This window comes from Notothenia rossii (assembly GCF_949606895.1).
Source record: "Notothenia rossii genome assembly, chromosome: 5".
Taxonomy (NCBI): Eukaryota; Metazoa; Chordata; class Actinopteri; order Perciformes; family Nototheniidae; genus Notothenia; species Notothenia rossii.
Genome location: NC_136903.1, coordinates 8833629 through 8850638, shown reverse-complemented (window position 1 = coordinate 8850638; position 17010 = coordinate 8833629). Strand labels below are relative to the sequence as shown.

The following is a 17010-nucleotide window of genomic DNA, read 5'->3' as shown; positions in this document are numbered from 1 at the left end:
TCTGATTGTCGTGCTGTGAAGCTGCACGAGTGTTATCAGGGGCGCCGCCAGGGATTTTGGGCCCCATTAAAAGATATCACATTGGTTACTTAAACATTTTTTTCTTAATGTTCTAAAATTGTTTTGGGCCCCTGTCAGTCACGGGCCCTTAGAATCGTTCTAACTTTTCACCCCCTTACGGCACCCCTGAGTGTAATCATGGCATCAGTTTATTTTCCTTACATCACTTTCACTTCAATCATGACTATGGACTTTACACATGCATCTTGCATGAGGATATTATCATAACTTGTGATAATTGATAATCAATACTCTATTATTGAGATCTGAAGTTTGAACTGATATGAAAGTGAATGGAAACCAGCCCCCCAAGTTTGGACACACTATATAGCCTACTATGACTTTTAAAAGTAAGACACAGAAGTCAGAAGCTCTTAATGAAATTTCCAAGTGTAAACAGTGCAACTTTTATTGATTTGTTTCAAAAGTAATTTCTATGACACATGACGTACAGTATGAAGTCACACCAACAACCAGATTTAAGTGCTGTCTAACAACAGTTTAAAACAAGCGTGCATCTTACTGTGAGAAAAACAAACGGAAAACTGTGCAAAGAAATGTCTGCAAGTTAAGAGATGACGACAAATGACACAGCTTCAATTAAAGTGTGTGCAAATGTGAAATTAAAGCTGTAATCAAAGGATGGCACCGGTTTGATACCGTTTGCAGGATGACAGGATGAATTAGGTTCATTATGACAGTATGTTTAGTATTTGACATTAATCTCATGTCTACAAGTCAGCATCAAGTCCTTTTTTTTTTTTGCCCATTTACTAGAAAATCACACACAGTTTTATTTAGAGATGAATCAATCAGACAATCAACAGAAGTATTCACCAACAAAGATGTTAATTAGTAACAGTGCATCAAGCACAAATGCCCTCCCGTCGCCGGTTCCACTTTCTCTTTTTCTGTTTAGAGTAAATCAAAAAGGTACCCTGTGGATTTTTGTTTACATTCACGGTTTCTCACCAAAGTGCTACTTAGCGCTCTAACAGATGAGTTGAATTCACATCTTTTGTGTGAAACAATATGAAATATACAATTGTTTGTTTTATTTGCAGCCATCCATTTACTAGCTAGCGGTCCTACTCCGTGGCCGTTTCTCAAATGTGGAGTATACCTGCTGCAGAGCCACTATTTCAAGTATACTACGTCATCGAGTGGCGCTGAAGGACTGTTTAAATGCCCAGCATTCGGCCCGTTCGATGACGTAGTATACTTGAAATAGTGGCTCTGCAGCAGGTATACTCCACATTGAGAAACGGCCCTTGACTGTGTTGGCTAATTGCTGCCACAAGCTGTCGACCAGCAGAAAACCAGCAAAAACATGTGGAAAACAAACGTACAAAAATGTCTCCATAATGCCGTTACTGGTCAAAACTCCACAGGGTACCTTTAAAACAAAACTGTATAGATTAACCCTTTGTATGATGACACCTTAGGCTCTGGGAACCTTTTTTACAATATTTTGAGTCATTTTATAGACTAAGCACTTAATTGTCAGACAAAAACAAAATGAAAATAAGTGTTAGTTGCAGCCCTCGTATTACTGACAACCACGTCTCAAAGAAAGACTCAGAACCCTCACATGCAGGCAGCCTTTGGTTTGCATTACGTCACTAACGCAGGAGAATCCACTTGCAGAGACTTGAAGCTCTTCAGGCTGATCCTTACAGTGGAAACGTAGCATTTACTGTATGACTAGTCATCAGTGAAGCGTTAAACTGGCACTTACAGTTCTGCATTGCCACGGGAAAATGATAACACATTCATAAATCTCACTGTGAGGATTATCCGTTTCAAGTCTGTGCAAGTTCATTTTCATACAGAAGGCTTTCTGGAAAGTAACACGTTCACAAAGAAAACAATGTAGCGTTATAAACTAGGATATAGTGGAGAAAAAAAACTTAATTTTGAGTAATTGGGCTTTAACATGAGACGCCAGTTTGGTTCAACTCAGCTTTGACATTTTGTGGCTGTTCTCTACAACTGAGAACACATTTCTCCCATTTTTTTTTAAAACCCCTAAACACCCCTCTGACTTCAAAAGGCACAGACATGTGTAGTTATAAGAGTAAAGTTTGATTGAAACAAGATCTACAAAAAGTGAACTCACAAGCTTTGACCTACGATGCCCCCCCCCCCCCCCCCCGACCGCAGCGGTAATAATCTAATGCCTCAACACCCTGCACCCATAGTAGTTTAAATCTTAAAGAAAAACAAACAATAACAACAACATGGCTGGTATTTCATTATCTTATCCACCTGGTGGAAGTGCTCAGAATTCATTTCTTTTTTTTTTGTATCCCTTTGAGTCATTTAAAAGCAGAAACAGAGTGAGACTCTAGGCCACTTTCTTCACCTGGGTCCCCAGAGAGTGTGCTGAGAGAGCAGCCGCGCTGTAAACAAGACCCACTGCTGATGGAGGAGAAATCCTGAGAACAACGGACTCATTTCCTTCTCTTGTGGAAAACTAATGGAATCATTCACCTGCTTTCTCTTTCTCGTGGGTCCTTAGTCTTTGTATACTGTATGCAAACTCTTTTTTCATCTAATAAGAAAATATTTGTGGAAGGTTAAATGAAAATATACAATTATTAATACAATAGAGTACAGAGCTATATGTTAAAGGTGATTAAAAAAAACTGGTTGATTGTATCTCCCTTTACAATGCGCGCATTTTCCTTGGTTTAAAGGCAAGAGGTAAAGTGTATAAGAAGAAGGCCGCCTGGAGAGAAGGAGCTCCAGCGCTAGGCGATAGCTTTGGCTTCTGGTAAGAAAGCCTCCCAGTACTTTATGAGCTGCAGAGAGAAGAGAGACAGGGTCAGGGTCCTTCCTATTCAACACATGAGAAGGGGTTATAACACACAGGGTATGTGCAGGAATCCTGAAGTCAGATGTAATTCCTTTTAAGACCTTTTTTAAGACCCTTTCCATACATCTTAAAATCTCATCGCCACTTTGAGTTCTAACCGGTTACCTTGACGACACACTTTACCTCACATTGACTATATACAGTATTGATTGTCCTTCCTCCTTATCTTCCAACCATTTGGACGCAAACTTGCATTTCCCCATAACGATGTTGTTTAACAACCGGCGTAAATGGACCTTCGCGCTATCAAGCAGTGAGCGTGCGATGTCCTGTTCAGATGACGTCAAATCCAACGGGATGCCATAAATAAACTACACAGAATCACACTACACACCTACGCAATGATTACATTCAGGCAGACTGTAGAATACAAACTCTTTGGACCATTTATATACTTATTGAAAACAAGCTACAAAATGTAATACCTTGGGAAATGCCGTCTAATACTTTTTGCTAAATTGATTTATCAACTTTTAATACTTTTTAAGACCCCGCGGACAGGCACCCTATAGGATTTACATCAGGTGGACATTTTCCATTATAAATCACTTCTACAAAAAACATATTTACTATGTCAAGCAAATATTAAAAATATTGTAGGAGCCATTTTGTGAAATGTTACCCCACTCAATAAGGCAGAGAGTCAAGTTTTATCTTCGCAGGCCGTTAGATTTATTTGCCATTTACCTAATTTTGTATACAGATTTATAGCTGCAGATAGTCCCATTCACTTCCAGACATACAGTCGCTCGCTCTCGCTCTCCACATATACATGCTACAAACGTACCCTCCCTCCCTCTCTCTTTAAAGGGATAGGCGCCCTTACTTTGCCAGACCCTATTGTTTTAACACTTTTTCCCCCCTTATTTTATCATAATTGAAAAACGCATGGATTTTGGACAAAACTTTGTGCTTTAACTTTGGAAAAGGGTCAGTCTTTCAATGTTTGTGGCTATCTATTTAAATAAACCCATCAACAGAGGAATTTATAATAAAACGATTTCATTCGTAAAGCTTTAATCTTTCATGACATGTAACAAATATTTCCTACTTCTATCCTTAAGTATTTCTGAATAAGCTACAAATCCTTTTAACATAAATTAGAAATATTCTGTAACATAGCGAGTCAAAAACAGGACTCCCATAGTTTGAAAAGTATCAAACTCTATGTAAATGTACGCCGACCGGTTTGACAAACAGGATATTTGATTTTATTACATGGCTTAGTTGAATACTCGATTCTGATTGGTCAATTCAGAACACGTGACACATTGTTAATCTAGAACAGACAGACCGCTGTCAAGGACTTATTGACCGTTGTTAAGGACGCTCACATCTGCACAAAGAAGTCCGGTCGATTGAACTGTTTACAGTTTGGCTGATAAGCTTTTCGAAATGGGACAAGAAAAACAGCGGAGAAGTAAAGGGCAGAAACCCTCCTTTTTACGCAACGGTCCAGACATAGACATCAAACGGTAAAACATATTCAGTGTGCAGTTCCTTTGGCATTAGGGCAGGGATATCTAGATACTTTCCAAGGTTTGACAAAATGAATTGTGCTACTTTTAAAGCAAGCAACGCTGTTTTCAAATCTGTAATCAAAAAGCTCCTCAAAAAACGCTATCCTGCCGCGTTGCTACGTAGGTCAGACGGTAACAACGGACCATTTTTCTTAGCGGATGCATGTCATTTTAAATAAATAATAGCCTACTATTTTTTTTAAATCAATAAAAACATTTCAATTAATATTGGGAGTCATGTCATTACTTTGTTGAGAATGTGGCCATGTAATAAACGGGATAATGTGCAGCGACAGATCAAGAACCCTCCGTCGGGTTTTCTTTTAGCCATAATGGCCGCCTCGCTGCACATTATTCCTTACATAAACGTGTTAAATACTCGTTTTTGACCAAAGGACACTCACCTGTTGCTGAGACTGCAGCAGACACTCCAGGTAATTAATGATCTCTCTTTTACAGTTCCTGGCCTTCTCCTTCTGTTGGATCAAACAAAAACAGTTCGGTAAGCGATAATGTTTCCAAAGGTCCAGTACCTGAATGCAGCACAGATAACATCAGTACCTCAAAGCGCACCACTTCTTTGCGCACGGTAGCAGAAACTCTTTCAAAGTCCCTCTCGTACTGCGTCACCTTGGCCTCCCACTGAGAGGAGCAGAGGAGAAGATCAGACAGGAGCAGTAGAGAGGCGCCATCATGTCATGGTATCAAAGAAAGGAGGTATTGAAAGTAGGGAAGTAAATGGTCATCGTATATTAATATTGAGTTTAAAAATGTGAAGTTAAAAGTATCTCAGATTTCTGCATAAGAAAGTTATTTATATTAGAAAATAAAACGTAATGAAATATTTTACATTTTGTGTTCAGTATTTCCTTCATTTTAGATTTGTTATTGACATGCCAAATATTGACTGACTGTGTTTTTATGACTTCTAACTATTAAACAGTGCTGCAATGAAGCCGCTATACAATCCATTAGTTATTGAAATGGAAAGGAAGGAGATTAATATACATTTTATTACAGTATAAAAGCATATTAATTATAAAGGTAAGTACTAATATATCTAATAAATATTGTGCCCTGACTATAACAAGGTTTCAACGTGCTTCCCGTTTCTGATGATGGGAACAATATAAAGGCTCTCATCACTCTAACATTGTACTCCATCTTGATTTTTTTTTTTTTATCTCCAGCACCATCAGGCATCACAGTCTCATCTGGAGGTGTTCACGTTGTGGATATCGCCCTGCGTACCTCAGCGATCTCCTCTTTGGCCAGCTGCAGCTTGTCGGGCTTGTTCGCCCACAGCAGCTTGGCCTCCGTCTCTCTCTTCTTCTGCAGAGCGGTCTGAGCGTCCTGCCAGCGCTGCCACGCCTTCATCCGGTGATCAAACGACCCCTGCAGGAGGGAGGGACACACACACACACACACACACACACACACACACACACACACACACACACACACACACACACACACACACACACACACACACACACACACACACACACACACACACACACACACACACACACACACACACACACACACACACACACACACACACACACACACACACACACACACACACACACACACACTTATCAGTAATGATTGCAGTTTCACCCGTAGTGGGGCTTTGCAATTAAAGAATTCAAACCAGTTTTTGAATTATACCAGATTTCTAAGTAAACCTTTGCTTGTATTTTGATTTGAAATAAATGTATTCAAGTGAGGGAAGAAGCTGCTCGGGTCTTGCTCAATCCTTAGGTCTTCACTTAAATGTATAGAAGTACAATTCGACACAGCTTACTCAGTACTCTGAAATCTACATATCCAGTCTGCTAATTTATTTATATAAACCTCAAGTGACCTCCTAACCTTTGGAGTAAAAGTGATTCTGTTCCAATGTAGATTATATTTTAATTAAACTTTTTCAACACATGTAGAAATGAACAGGTTTCTTCCGTACCCTGACGGCTCCCAGCAGGCGGATGTAGTCTGCGATGAGCTCTGCGAAGCTGAAGGTGTCGTTGGCGGCTTGGTCCTGGTGCAGCTGCTCCATCTTGTCCTCCACCTCGGCCAGCTGAGAGAGGGCGCGGGACAGAGCCGTGTTGTCCTCCGCGCTGCCCAGCATCGCCGTGCTCTTAGCGAAGCCGGCCGTGTTCAACGACAGCTCTGGAGAGGGAACAGTTCAAAAACTTAATGACAATACTCCACTTTTTTATTTATTTCAAGAATTATATAGAAAACTTCCAACAACCTATAGTAGGCTGAAGAAGTGCTATGACAAACACACATGCATTTGCTGAGGCAAGTAGTTGAATCTTTTTTGACGATTACTGCAGAGTGTGGCCCTATCTTCGGGGTTTTCTGTTTCTGTCTTATCCCGTCATTGTGTATTTTGGTTTATTTTTGTCATTACTATTACTGTAGTGGTCTTTTTATGTTATTATCATTATTACCTTTTTTTTTTATATAGCACATGCATTTGTACTCTGTATTTTCTTCTGTCGTTGTGTTATGTGTGGGAAAAATTAATAAATAAAGAGTTAAAAAAAAAGAGTTGTACATTCTTAAACATCACACATCATTAGGCGCATTTACACCGGAGTACTTTTCCCAGGAATAGTTCCGATAGTTCCTGGGATTTTGCGTTCACACCAAAAAGATCTGGAACTAGAACTTTTTTTTGCTAACCTTTTCACCCCTTTTTCGTCCCTGCTAGAGAGCAGGGACTTTCCTGGGGAGAAAAAGGTTCAAATTTCTGATTGGCTGGGCGGATTGCAAACCACGCCCCGTTAAACTCGGAACAGTTTTGTGAAGCCGCCATTGTATTTGCTGGCATTAGCATTATTAGCATTAGCCCAGCGCACCAACGGAGAGAGACTAACTTATGGTACAAACAAAAACATGGGAGCGTTGGAGTGATGAGGAGGTGTCTGCGTTCTGGCGATTTACTCGGAAGGCTCCAGTAGAAGCTGTACTAAAAAAGAAAAGTACTCTGGTGTGAAAGGGCCTATTGGGCCCAGAAAGACTTTTCCCGATTGACTAACATTAGGAAAGAAACATCTGTAAATCAGCGGATATTTTTTTTTAAACTAAATAAACTACCCAGTATTAACTATTTTATAGCCCTTATTAGAATAATTCGGTCCTTAAAGTTGTAAAATGCACTAAAAGCAAAATCTAGATCAATTTTCTTTCTCCATTCATTCTACTGAGCAGAGAGTGGGAGCTCGGGGGGCGGGGCTTAAGTGGCGCATGCTCTGTGAGCGCACAGGTTCTTCTGCTCTGGAAGCTAGGCATGATGGGTAATCTGTGACGTTTCGCTCTCTCAAAAGTTGGGCCATTTTGTCCTCATGCGCCAATGAGCAGCTCTCATAGGAAAGAACGAGACCCCGCCTCCCACGCTGTATCCAGTTCTTATTATACATCCATGCTTCATTTGCGTAATCCTCCCTCAGGGACTTATTCCGGTGTGAACGCGATCTGCTCTTTAGTTCCGGGATGAACCGATGAACTAAGTACTGCGAACTAAGTACGACAAAGTATTTGGTGTGAAAGCGCTATGAAAAAAAATACTGAAAATACTCCAAGAATAAAGGGATAGGATCTTGGGAAAACGTGGTGTTTTTTTTTGTAAAGGAACCACTTCAGGAGGTTGGATCAAAGTCATCTCCCCAAAGTTGCTGTTGCTTTGTCACCACCGTTATGTGTAATTATTATCCTCAAAATCAGACCTATAATAATCAGTGTTTGTTTGGCTGACCTTTCCTGTGGACCACCAGAGACTCCACCAGCGCGTGGAGCTTCCTGAAGTGCTGATCTGAAGACTCCACCTCCTGCAGCTTCTCCTCAAACCACTGCAGGAAAACACGTCATTTATTACTATTTCTGTAACTATAGCTCTTAAATCCATTTCAAATCTATAATAACTTCTGTTGTTTTCACTTTCTAGACTTCATCTGTGAGGCATTTGGAACTGCATATACCTGTACCAAAGGTTTCATACAAAAACACTTGGATTGATGAATGATTGAAATAACATGTACATTTTTAAACATGAAGTTACACCGAGTCAAACAACTTGAACAATTATTCAATCACATCTTTGTACGAGAATTAAACTACAATATTTTCCAACACTTTTTTGGTTACTAAGGTGAAATAATTACAAGTAAGCGAATGATATATTAAAATCCAAATCGACTTCATTGCTTTTCTAGATTCATAAACACTGATCCTACATGTATTTATATGACGACTATTTAGAGCTTTCATAGAAAAGTATTTAGCTTAAAACAAACTGGAAAGCTTTTGTGTGTGTGTGTGTGTGTGTGTGTGTGTGTGTGTGTGTGTGTGTGTGTGTGTGTGTGTGTGTGTGTGTGTGTGTGTGTGGTTCTTTGAGCTCAGATCAAGAGGAAATCCGTGTCACAGCTCAGTTTCTATATAGACAAACGGATTGCTAATCAGTGTGACTGTGCTGACAACAATAGTGAACTGTTAGATAGTTAAAACTGTTATCTTGCACTGAAGCAAACACACTGGACACACAGAAGTGAATCAATAGAACCAGATCAGTTACAAAACCATGTTCCCCTTTGCGCAGGTTCACCTCAGAACACATTCAGGTTGAATTATGAAACTCAAACAGTAAAAAAAAAAAACTCATGTCAAGCCACTTTGCAAAAAAACTCCCTAATTTGTTGGCCCAGTGCCGTCAGACTTGAACTGGGAGCTGGAAATGTTCTGCTTTTTACTGGAAAATAGAAATCTGCTGTTCAAAACAGCTGTGATTCTGAAGAAGCCCTGAGTGTCTGTTTACATGTGGACTCACCACGTCTGACTCATTCATCTTGATGGTCATTTTACTGACAGCATCTGTTGCTTTGTTGATCATTTTCAGGAAGCCGGCGCCACTCAGAGCCTGGGTGCTCGTTGCTCTGGGCAACTGGAGACACAGACACACAGTTATTAAATATTTAAAAACGCAATAAAACTTCAGATAAACAAATGGATTAAGATGTATAACACATCCCTCGATGCTGTATAGATTGTTGAATCGGAAAGTTATGACGTGCTAAAGTTAAGCAAAGACAGGTTTATGGGCTTTGAGAGAACAGTATTTAACATGTTTGTCTTTAGAGAATCCCCAAATGCGTCTCACCTCATCTCTCTCCAGAAACTCTCTGACATCAGGATCCTGGAGGAGTGACGGGTGATTTACCACCCTCTGGAGATACCTGGTGAAGAGGACAAATGGAAATAAAACTCACTTTCATGCTTTTTGTGAGCATAACAGCTTCACTGTTTAATAAAGATTTAATGAACCGAAGGGCGGGACTACTTACAGCTCGGTAACACAATTCATTTTCATTCTTCCTGTCTTACCTCTCCAGAGCAGCTCTTCTTCTCTCCACAAAGTCTGCTGCGGAAGAATCATCCTTTCCCACCTTCACCTTTGTCATTCCTGTAAGAGAACATCCCTTCTTACAGCTGCTGGAAAGTTTATTCACAGTTACACTATTAAGAGGAAACGGCAAAGTCAGCCTACCCAGGATGCTCTTCTCTGGAGGCGGAGGCACGATGAATCCATTTGGTCCATGTTTTTCAGAAAGCTTCTCGTAGAGGCCGAGGAAGTCGCTGAAGCGTCGCCTCACGGCGAACGCCTTGTTGCGGAACATCGGCATTTGGGTCTGAAACATGTTTTCATATTATTATTATTATTATTATTATTATTATTATTATTATTATTATTATTATTACTACTCAGGGTATATACAGGAATCCTGAAGTCTGATGTAATTCCTTTGAAGACCTTTTTTAAGACCCTCTCCATACATTTGAAGACCTCATCGCCACTTGGAGTTTTAACCGGTTACCTTGGCGACACACTTTACCTCACATTGACTATATACAGTATTGATTGTCCTTCCTCCTTATCTTCCAACCATTTGGACGCAAACTTGCATTTCCCCATAACGATGTTGTTTAACAACCGGCGTAAACGGACCTTCGCTTGCTATCAAGCAGTGAGCGTGAGATGTCCTGTTCAGATGACGTCAAATCCAACGGGATGCCATAAATAAACTACACAGAATCACACTACACACCTACGCAATGATTACATTCAGGCAGACTGTAGAATACAACCTCTTTGGACAATTTGAATACTTATTGAAAACAAGCTACAAAATGTAATACCTTGGGAAATGCCATCTAATACTTTTTGCTAAATTGATTTATCAACTTTGAATACTTTTTAAGACCCCGCAGACAGGCACCCTATAGGATTTACATCAGGTGGACATTTTCAAATTATAAATCACTTCTACAAAAAACATATTTACTATGTCAAGCAAAAATTACAAATATTGTAGGAGCCATTTTGTGAAATGTTACCCCACTCAATAAGGCAGAGAGTCAAGTTTCATCTTTGCAGGCCGTTAGATTTATTTGCCATTTAGCTAATTTTCTATACAGATTTAGAGCTGCAGATAGTCCCATTCACTTCCAGACATACAGTCGCTCGCTCTCGCTCTCCACATATACATGCTACAAACGTACCCTCCCTCTCTCTCTCTCTCTCTCTCTTTAAAGGGATAGGCGCCCTTACTTTGCCAGACCCTATGTTTTAACACTTTCCCCCCCCTTAGTTTCCCTTAGTCCCATTCACTTCCAGATACACTACACACCTACGCAATGATTACATTCAGGCAGACTGTAGAATACAACCTCTTTGGACAATTTATATACTTATTGAAAACAAGCTACAAAATGTAATACCTTGGAAAATGCCGTTTAATACTTTTTAATAGCATTAATTTTCGCTAAATTGATTTATCAACTTTGAATACTTTTTAAGACCCCGCGGACACCCTGGTGATGTCATCCTTGTCAGCCATTCAAGAACAGTGCATGGCCGTTACTCCTGAAAAACGCTGACCAGCACTTCCTGTTGCCACACATCTGGTGAGTAACTGCTAACGTCCTCTGGATTTAAGATGACACACTTTTTGTCATGTGAAAAGCTGTATATCGATATATGTGTTTACCTGTGTGGTCACTTTGTAGCCCATGTAGGCGTTCATTCCATCCCCTGTTCAAAAAAAGGGATAAAAGTCAGTCAAAAATAAAGAGACTAAAGATAAAGATTGATTATTAGAATATTACTCAAGTCAAGCTGAATGGATACTGTAGCCCCTCTTTTTGGTTCCTTTGTCTTTTTCACATGACCAAGCACCTCAGAATAAATGTCGCTTGCTTAACGCTTACAGTCCACAAACTAATTACAAGCCTTATTGCTATTCAATAAATAATAAAACAGATCCTAAACATCCTTACCAACTTTTTCAGGATCTTTAACAGACACCAGGATCTCAAATTTGTCTTCCTGTTCTTCTTCTTCCTCTTCTTCCAACTGAAACACACATTGAACATATGGTTAAACACTGACATTGATCTGCTGTCACCAAACATTGATATTGAAGTTCATTTTGAAACGTTGGCTCCAGTCAGAAATTCTAATTGAACGACCAACTGAGCTTCTCAGAAGACCGTCCAGAAAACTTTAATTAGCAATTCCTCAAACTGTTTTTAAGTCATTACTTTGTTGCAGTCTATTGGGAATTTCATTCTGAGGTAATGTGTGTGTGTACCTCCTCCAGGGCCGCAGCCTGTGGCTTCACCAGGCTGGAAGCAGCTGACAGGAGGGGGGCGGCGGACGTAGACGGTGCGACTGTCACATCTTTCTTTCTCTCTTCCCGCGGACTGTCGAGGGAAAGCTCCACTGTGGCTTCTGTCAGCGAGGGAAGACACAGAAAAACAAACCAGCCTTTCGTTATTACATGCACAAGGAGGCGTGTGGCGCAGTGGGGTAGTGCGTTGGTGTTCGGATCAGGGGAGCACAGGTTCAAACCCCACCCCTGAGACACTCCACCCCCAAATTGCTTTGGACTCACCCCACAGGAGCAATTTGGGGTGAAGTGTCTTGCCCAGGGACACAACGACATGCTGACTGCAGTGGGACTCGAACTTGCTATCCCCTGATTCGAAGTCCAGCACACTACCTACTGAGCCACAGCCTCCCTCATATACTGTATGTAGAGAAATGTATATTATTTGCTTCACTTCTAAGGCTGTCTGAAGCAAAATTGTGCGTAAAAAACACATTTAATACCGACATTCAGTCTGAAATCATTACCTACAGTTTACCCTTTTTGCCTCTAGTTTATTACAGTCCAATCACATGTGCACTAGTGTTGTAAACTGAAGTCACAAGCGTCTCATTTATTGGTCAGTTAAAGGGCAACTCCCACATTTCTACTGAAATCTGAGGACTACTCCAAACATTAAGAGTCGATGAATCGCCTAAAATAATGTACTTGAGTCAGCGCTTTGATAAGGAGGAAGAATGCATGGAAAAGATAAAGCCATATCTCTGGTTCTGCCGCACTGATTTGATTCCTTTGGGTTTATTTGAACTGTCAATGTGATAATGAATAGCATTACAATGCTGAGTCCATGGAGTGTTCTTTAAATGGGCTGTCGTGTGTTTTATAAATCAACCATGAAATGAATCCCTGCTTTGAATATTTCCGTGAACCTTTGTTGCGTGTCATCCTCCGTCTGTCTCCCTTCATTTCCTGTACGCTTTCTACCGTTCGCTAATACAATAACGACAAACATACCTCCAAAAGATAAAGACTGAAAGGACATTATATGACATCTGGTGCTTTCAAAATGTAGTTCTGGTTATGTTTTTATATGCAGTAAATCGCTTATATATAAGTAATTTGATTCTGTAGTGCAGTTATGTGCAAATTGGAATTGAACAGTTCTTATATATCCGGGGGTTAACCATGGAGATTCTGAATGAATGATTCTTTGTGAACACTACATCCAGATAATGTTCCATAAAACCAAACCTAGTGGACCCACCTGCAAATATATCCATCTCCTCTTCAGAGTGGACTCCATTGGTCTTGGAGCTGGCGGCGCTGGTGTTTTTGACGATGGGCACGGTGGCGACGGCTTCCTCACTGAAGAGATCAGCAGGTTCTGCAGGAGTGCTGTCCTGCAGAGGCCCCCCCATGTTGCTAACATCAGTGGAAGCAGCTTTGGTTTTGACGGGTTTGTCCTTGGGCTCCGTGCTCACAGCTTTCTTTGAGGTGGCACCCAGCGGCTCACCGAACAGATCCTCGTCCGCTTCTCCGAAGAGGCTCTTCTGCTGCTTGGCAGGTTTGGTCTGCCGTGCTTCTGTGAAAAAGTCGCTCCCCTCCTCGTCGAAAAGATCGACTGTTGCCGGTGTGGCTATTTTGGCTTCGGCAGCAGATGCAGCAGCACTAAGAAGGTCAACCAAGGGGTCACTGAACGTTTGGCTGGCGGGCGGTGGCTGTTGTGTTTCAGTGGCTGGGGAATCATCAATGATGACATCAACCAAAGGGTCAGCAAATGTGACGCTGGCAGGCGGTGGCTGTTGTGTTTCTGCGGCGGGCGAAACATCACTGAGAAGGTCTTCCAAAGGGTCAACGAATGCTTGGCTGGCAGGTGGCGGTTGTTCTGTTTCAACGGCTGGCAAATCAGCACCGAGGTTGATAATTGGATCAGTGGAAGTTTCTATTGCTTCCCCTTCCTCATCACTTCCTGTTTTCCCGTCAACAGGTGGAACTGTAACACTACTGGCCTCTTCAAGCTTATCCGTTGGCGTTTCTTCAACAGTAACATCTGCTTCTACAACTTCCTCTTGCGGGGCTTCGGTTTCACTTCCAAATATGTCTTCAAATTCCTCCACGGGCTCGTCTAAAGGGATTTCAGTTTTGTCCTCTTCTGCATCTGTAACGGGACTCTTAGCTGTGTCTTCTTCATCCGGAGAGTCGGTGATGTTGTTAGTTAGGTCGACAAAATCATCCGAGGGTTCGCTCATGACTTTGCTGAATGGTGTGTTCGCTGTTTGGATGCTGACGGGCTCGAATAAGGGGCCATCCATGAGGTCAACGGGAGGTTTCATTAAAACATTACTGGGTTCAATGGTAGGAGACAGTATGCTGTCCATACCAGCCGGTGGAGGGTTGCTCTGGAGAGAAGGAAAAGGGGGGAAAAGATTTCAAATGTTAGAGCATGGGTCTTTTAAACGAGGTACGTGCCCCAAGTACGATCAGAGTTACAGTAGAGGGGCTGCCAAAAGAATTTGATAATGTTTCAAAAGTTGTTTTTCTTTTAAATGTTTTAATTTAGTAGCTTCATTTAGCATGCACCATTAAAAGGTATGTTTATAAATGGCACTTAAGGCCAACATGTCATGTGCAATTCATTTTTATACATATGAAGCGAAGCAGGGGGTCCCTGCTTATTTCCCGGCTAAGGGGTCTTCTAATTTTTTGTTTGTATGACAAAAAGTCCAAACCCCAAATAAATGCAATAAACACTAAACAGAACGAAGTAGAACATCTTTCAATCGTGTAAAAGATTAACTATATAATACTTTTTCCACAGTCAGTTTAATATGCTTTCCATGACTGTCATGAGGATAGAGGAAGGAATACAGTTTCCTCATATCATAAAATGTCTATAAACATTCATAGAAACTGTCCCTCCAGCATCATAGCAGTCTCTGCAACAAGTTAAATGGGTTTTCACTAGGATATTGCACCGACAAAAACTTCCACAAAAGTATCAACGTTAAATAAAACAAATCTTTTTTTAGCTGAATTAAACAGGTTTTTTGTTTTTTTTGTGATTTTCAGTTGGCAGAGAAAGTGATACATGTGACTTCCTGTTTGTTGTTACATTAGATTTATGAGTGAAAACCAGATGCTTTACAACTCATTTGCATGTTATGTTCCACATAATTCTAAGCTGAGCCTCCAGGTGACACTTTTGGTAGCACCAGTTATTGTGAAGAATGCACAAAGAAAACAAATGCATTTAATTTAAGGCTGAAGGGTGTGTAACGAATAATGCAAATATTCCCTTGAAATAAAAAAATAATGACTTTATAATGGGAGAAAGCAATGTAGTACTGAGTTATCGAATCATGATTCAAACTAAATATTGCTCATAAAGAAAAAAAGTCTGTTTTTGGTTTATTGGGTACGCCTTACACAAAAATCCTGCAAAAACCTAACTTCTTTCTTTTATTGCATTGGCGGAAATAGACTATGTTAAACACAACATCCAAAATTTGCTGAGTAAGCTTTTCCATGCAGCAGTGAATCCAGCAGGGAAAGAAAGGGGAGAAAAAAAATCAAAGACAGCGACTTTCCAATCTCCTCTCTGAACTTTGACTGTAGGAAAACATCCGGGTTCTGAACATGTGACCACAGCTTACTCCGGGGTTACTCACATGACAGGAGGCTGCTCAGGCCAGCTTTTTAACCTCATTCAAAAAACCCCCAAAAGGGAGAGTGAATTTTAAAATGTATTCATTTGAATAACATCTAAAAATGAGGACGTTCACAAACCACACAAACCTCATTTCCTGCAGACTGCTCCAATTTAACTGCTTCTTGTTTACCTATGCATGGCCTCAAAGTATGCACATCCAAAATGTTTAAGATGATAGCCTACCTTCAGATTTCAGTGTAAATTAACCGGAAATATGGCCGATTTCTGCACAGAAAACTAGGAACACAGGCTTTAATTTGTGTCATCTGGTTACCCAATTGTCCTCATTAAAATCTCAGCCAGCAAGTCCTCCACATTGCAACTTTCAGGAATAAATCAATACCAAAATGGGCGTTTGAAACAGTGTCAAAGATCAGCAAAGGCTGTTTTAAAAAGTCAGAAATTGTGATGGAAGGTAGATTGTTCTGCTTCCTCTCGAAACACTCCTTTGATAATTACAGTAAAGGCTGTAGGTCTACAATTGTACGACACAACAGTTACTAATGTTAACATGATTTGATTACCGTTTCCCCAATGCTAAAAACAAGCTCAATGTTTGTCTTCACCTAACAAAACTTTTGCTAAAAAGCGCCTTATTAGCCGTATCTGCTGACGTTAGCTCACCATTATTTTGGCAGTAAATGACAGTAAAAGCTAAATATTCTTAAGGCAGTAGATGTCAGTAAAAGCTAACTATTCTTATGGCAGTACATGTCAGTAAAAGCGTACTATTCTTATGGCAGTTATTGGCAATTAAAGCTAACTATTCTTATGGCAGTTAACATCAGTTGTTAGCCACATCAGATTAGCTTAGCTTAAAATCAAGCAGACATACTGTGCTCATGAAGAGATCGTCCCCGTCGTCTTCATCACTGTCTCGGCCTCCAACTTCTTCGGTTTCCAGCACATCTTGGTCCTCGGAGTCGGGAAACGGAGGAGGACTACGCTCCGAGCTGGTCGCCATCTTCAAATCTTCTTAAAACAAACACAAGGGGAGGTCCGTCCACAGCTCCCCTTCTTCTGCTCCTTTTAGCGGCTAACGTCAACTCCGCTGCTACAGCTAAAACTGTGTCAGTTCTCCTGAAGACAGTACAACTAAAAGCAGGGAAGGAGGAGTGATTAGAGGGCGGCTTCACGACGTGCAGACCTCCGCTCTCTGTTTTACTT

At 40.8% G+C, this 17010-nt stretch overlaps 1 protein-coding gene across 1 annotated transcript; it reads right to left on the bottom strand.

Moving 5' to 3' along the window:
* Positions 1-438: 438 nt before the first annotated feature.
* snx1a (sorting nexin 1a) lies at positions 439-16818 on the bottom strand. The gene is made up of 15 exons (XM_079679879.1): positions 16679-16818; positions 13399-14533; positions 12117-12256; positions 11803-11878; positions 11514-11557; positions 10013-10154; positions 9850-9928; positions 9626-9701; positions 9296-9409; positions 8228-8321; positions 6428-6633; positions 5710-5853; positions 5020-5100; positions 4863-4934; positions 439-2864 (listed from the first exon to the last, which is right to left on the bottom strand). Exons 1-15 carry the CDS (start codon positions 16805-16807, stop codon positions 2814-2816), a joined length of 2583 nt encoding a protein of 860 aa, XP_079536005.1. The 5' UTR covers positions 16808-16818; the 3' UTR covers positions 439-2813.
* Positions 16819-17010: the final 192 nt, after the last annotated feature.

Coding starts and splice junctions, on each gene's coding strand:
- snx1a (XM_079679879.1), bottom strand. CDS start 16,807: ATGGCGACCAGCTCGGAGCGTAGTCCTCCTCCGTTTCCCGACTCCGAG. Junction 11,879..12,116: donor AGGCTGCGGCCCTGGAGGAG/GTACACACACAC, acceptor TGTGTGTTTCAG/TTGGAAGAAGAGGAAGAAGA. Junction 2,865..4,862: donor TGCTGCAGTCTCAGCAACAG/GTGAGTGTCCTT, acceptor TTCTCTCTGCAG/CTCATAAAGTACTGGGAGGC.